This window comes from Triticum dicoccoides, chromosome 1A (assembly GCF_002162155.2).
Source record: "Triticum dicoccoides isolate Atlit2015 ecotype Zavitan chromosome 1A, WEW_v2.0, whole genome shotgun sequence".
NCBI classification, from domain to species: Eukaryota; Viridiplantae; Streptophyta; class Magnoliopsida; order Poales; family Poaceae; genus Triticum; species Triticum dicoccoides.
The window spans coordinates 386,604,082-386,608,363 of NC_041380.1; the positions used below are offsets into that span (position 1 = coordinate 386,604,082).

The following is a 4,282-nucleotide window of genomic DNA, read 5'->3' on the forward strand; positions in this document are numbered from 1 at the left end:
ATTTTTATTTTTCTATTGTTTACGGTTTCTACATCGCACATAATTCGGTTCAAAGATGTGTGATAGGTGTATCTTCATGAGTTCATAGCACAGTTTTGCACTAGTGTCCTTTAAACCTGTTTGGATACTCTAACTCAGTTAGAGGTTAGAGTTAGATTCTAACTCTGAACTAACCCTGAACTAACTCTAGTCAAAGAAGTGTTTGGATGGCAGGGTTAGATGAAGCGTGGATACGGCGAGACGCCTTCACGGGCGGTGTGAGAGGGAGGGAGGGAGAGGACGAGAAGCTTCGAGAAAGTGGGGAGGGATTTGCTGCGGGTAGAGCGAGAGAAAAGTGTGGTTTTTAGTGGTCCCGAGAAGAACTAACCTAAATAAGTACCTCTTAGATGGGTTAGATTTTTTGAATGGGTTAGATGCATCTAACCCAAACTAACCCTCCTGTTTGGATATTTTTGGTTAGTTGAATCCAAACTAATTCAAACTAACTCTAACCCATGAATCTAAACAAGACCAAAGTATTTTTTACGGACCAAGGAGCTATTACCCATCTTAATTAAAAACGAGTAAACCTCCAAAATTTCACCGCTGTCACCCACGATGTGCACGCAGTGCCTGCCAAGGTTCAAGCAGAAACCAAACCAGTGCACCTAGCCCACGGGTTGAAACAGGCCTGCCCTATCGTGGATCCACGCATGTGCCATCCTATCACGGACTCCTGTCCCATTCCGCCCATCTCCCGAAGAATACCACCATTGTCTCTCGTGGCGACCTCTATATAACGCCAAGACCTAATAGCCAGACTCACACACTCGCAGTAGCTAGCTAGGTGCTTGACCTACTACTGCTCGTGACCAATATGGCGTCCAAGGTATCGGCTTCATGTGGCCTCTTCCTTGCCCTTAACCTCCTCTTGTTTGCAGTGACCAGTGCCTGCCCAAGCTGCGGCGACTCGGGCAACAATGGTGGCCACGGGAGCAGCGGCGGCGGGAGAGGTGGTGGCGGTGGAGGTGGCAGCGGCGGAGGAGGGCATGGAGGCGGGGGCGGCGGAGGCCATGGAGGCGGCGGCGGCGGATATGGAGGCGGAAGCGGTGGAGGAAGTAGCGGTGGTGGGATCATTGGCGGCGGTCCAGGTGGTGGCATCATCGGCGGGGTCCCTGGTGGCGGGATCATCGGCGGCGGGAGCGGTGGTGGTGGAAGTGGCGGCGGCGGTGGTGGCGGTGGCGGGTATGGAGGAGGAGGCGGCGGCGGGACGAGCGGGTGGTACGGCAAGTGCCCGACGGACGCGCTGAAGCTGCACGTGTGCGCCAATGTGCTGGATCTGATCAAGGCGAAGGTGGGCGTGCCTCCGTTGAACGACCGGTGCTGCCCGCTGCTCAACGGGCTCGTCGACCTGGACGCCGCCATCTGCCTCTGCACCGCCATCAAGGCCGACGTGCTAGGCATCCACATCAACCTTCCCATCCACCTCAGCCTCATCCTCAACTTCTGCGGCAAGGGCGTCCCGACCGGCTTCATGTGCCCTAACTAATCCCGGCGATACTATTGAGTTCGCGCGCATATGATCTCCCACAAAGAAAAGGAGACACGAGAGGTCACGTCCACGCATGCATGCATGATCTCGACGAAGTGCATGCATGCGTTCAATAATCAAAAATTGTTGCTTTGGTTTAGTTGTTTTGTATTTATTTTTAACGTGTGAGTCGTAGCTTGTGGTAGTGACCATTGCATTTTGTTTTGCGATGGAATGTGTCCGTTTGTAGTTGGTGTTGGTGTTGTTACATTATCTTTCCCTAATTATTGATTTGAAAGATGCATAGCATCTAATGAATTTGATTTAGTATTCAGTTTTGCTACCAAGATACAACATAGTAACCTGTGATTGTTGGATCCGAGTCAAGGGAAATTTGACCAAATTGCAATCCATTGTCTTTGTTCTTAGACCTTCTATTTCTCTATGTTAGGAAACCCCCAAGTCTCATCTTCAATTGCAGTTCAATTACAATGTCACATCATTTTAATAGTTACAAGACATCACATGATACTTGCTTATGATACTACAATGAAAGAGGTCTTAGGCTAACTCGTTGTACCAATAAACCGAGATTTCAGATCTAAAAATTAGAATTTGACCACTCAGGCGGACTAAGCCTAGCTTAGATGGTAAGTTTACTGTGGGAGAGAATTTATGGTACGTAGGAGTCCAAATTAAGTTTTGTTTGCATTTTTGTGTTTCTTGTGATGAGGGCTTTCAAATAAATTCTATTTCGATTACATCTTGTTGAGTTTTTCAAACTTCGATAACTATTACATCTTGTTGAGTTTTTAAAACTTCAATAACTTTTAACTCAGAAAACTTGGTACGATTGAATGACAAAGTCATAAGTTTCAAAAACTAAGATGTTAAACATGGTGTCCCATCGTGCGGAATCCGGCGGCTTTGCAGATCGCGAGGCAATCCGACATGGCTGGCAGGTGCGTGCCCCCACACCTGCTAACTTTCGGGTTCCTTGTGATGGAACAAGCTCACCCGAGTTCGAGAGCTAAACTAGGGACGTGTGTTCGTGTATTTCTTGAATTTATTCTAGGCTCTTCGATTCTACTCTTTCAGTGGTAAGATGTGCTTGTCGACTAGGAGATGTATGGACGGCTTCCTCAATCTCAAGATCTGCCAGTTAATTAAGGTCTCTCAGAGGTAAGGATAATGTGCGTACATATGTTTATAGAAATGAGTGTGTATGCGTGTTATGAGTGTCGGTGTACTGTGTTTCTTTAAATAAATAAAAGGAAAAAAACTTGACCACTGGGGAGCGGGGAGCGAAGAATGCAGACCTCATGCTCTAAGGGCATCTTCAACGGCAACACGTAAATTTTCTCCCGCATCCGTTCGCGGATAGGGAGACCAGTCCACAGACACGGATACAGAAGGTCGCCATCTAACGCTTTTCACATACATTTTAAACTCTTTTCAACGGACCGGATGGAATTCATGCAAACACGCCGGATTTCATACAAACATGACGGATTCACTTGATTTCGAACATTTAGAGAAAAAAAACAACCCGACCCTATACCTATCCTACACACCGGCGGCGGCCGGCTTCCGAGCCCTTGTCATCCTCCATCCGCCGTCTTCATTACCACCAGCGATAAGACCGATTAAGTGCAGGTGCGGTCTCGGGCGAGGAAGAGTAGAACACGGGAGACGGACCGACCCACATTGGACATAAGGCCCCGCCTCCCGTGGCCTACTCATCCTCGAAGGAGTCCGCGACCTGCCTGTCCCCGGTGGACGTGAGGTCCACGATGGAAATGGTAGCGTCGGTGTTGTCGTCGTCCCACCAGGCCGCCTGATAGTTCGTCGGCGGCACGGATGGCGTTCTTCTCCCCCGCGATCGCATGCAGTTGTGCCTCCGCGGCGGCCGCTTCCTAGCGGCGGCGGCTTGAGCGCGGACGGCATCATAGATGGCACGCTGCTCCGCGGCGAAGTTGGGGTTCGCCGCGGCCATGGCCGCCAAGGCCTCCTCGCCGTCAATCTGGCCCTCCTCCAGTCGGTGCTGCTCCAGAAGGAACATGTTCTACCGTTGTTCCTCCTGTGCATGCTGGAACACCGACAAAGGTGCCGGCGCAGGCCGCACCTCTGCCATGGCGCCGTTGTAGTGCGCATGTGCCTGCTTCATGGTGAAGCCGACGTGCACATGAGGGTCGTCCTCTTCGTTGAAGACCTCGGGCATGTTGTCCGGCATGCCGGACTTGATCCTCCTGGTACGGCGGCTCGGTCAGGCAGCGGCAAGGGCGGACACCACGTGCTTCATCTCAGTGGAAAAGTCTCTCCCACAAAACTTCGCCGCCCGCAGTCATGGCGGATGTAGTACAAGGATGGATGATGGGGAGCGGCTAGTGTTGTGGAGTGGAGTTAGCCGCGTGTGGCCACCTTTAAATAGCGGATTCCGGTGAGGTCAGGCGTCCAGGTGCATCAATGCGCGGCGCTGGAGTAGGTTTCTCGGCCGGGGAGTCTGTTTAATGGCGGCATACGGACGGACAGGGCATTGAACGGGTGTGGTAGATATCCGCCCCGTTCCGTCGAGTAACGCATCTCTGGCATTGAACAGGCGCGGACATCGAAGACGCGTCGCGGACGGCACCCTCGACCGGGGTGTCGCTTCAATGGCGGAGCCAATGAGAGATCACATCCACGCTGAGCCGTCTTCAATATGCAGCGGCACACTTTACAACGGTATGGATGTGGGTAGCTCGCGCCGGACAAAAACGCGCGAGGGGGAGT

General features: G+C 51.6%; 1 protein-coding gene across 1 annotated transcript; it reads left to right on the forward strand.

The window, feature by feature from the left end:
* The first annotated feature begins 817 nt into the window (after positions 1 to 817).
* LOC119275108 (putative glycine-rich cell wall structural protein 1) lies at positions 818 to 1,844 on the forward strand. The gene has a single exon (XM_037555905.1). The coding sequence runs from the start codon at positions 857 to 859 to the stop codon at positions 1,526 to 1,528; it is 672 nt and encodes a 223-aa protein (XP_037411802.1). The 5' UTR covers positions 818 to 856; the 3' UTR covers positions 1,529 to 1,844.
* The last annotated feature ends 2,438 nt before the right edge of the window (positions 1,845 to 4,282 follow it).

Coding starts and splice junctions, on each gene's coding strand:
- LOC119275108 (XM_037555905.1), top strand. CDS start 857: ATGGCGTCCAAGGTATCGGCTTCATGTGGCCTCTTCCTTGCCCTTAAC.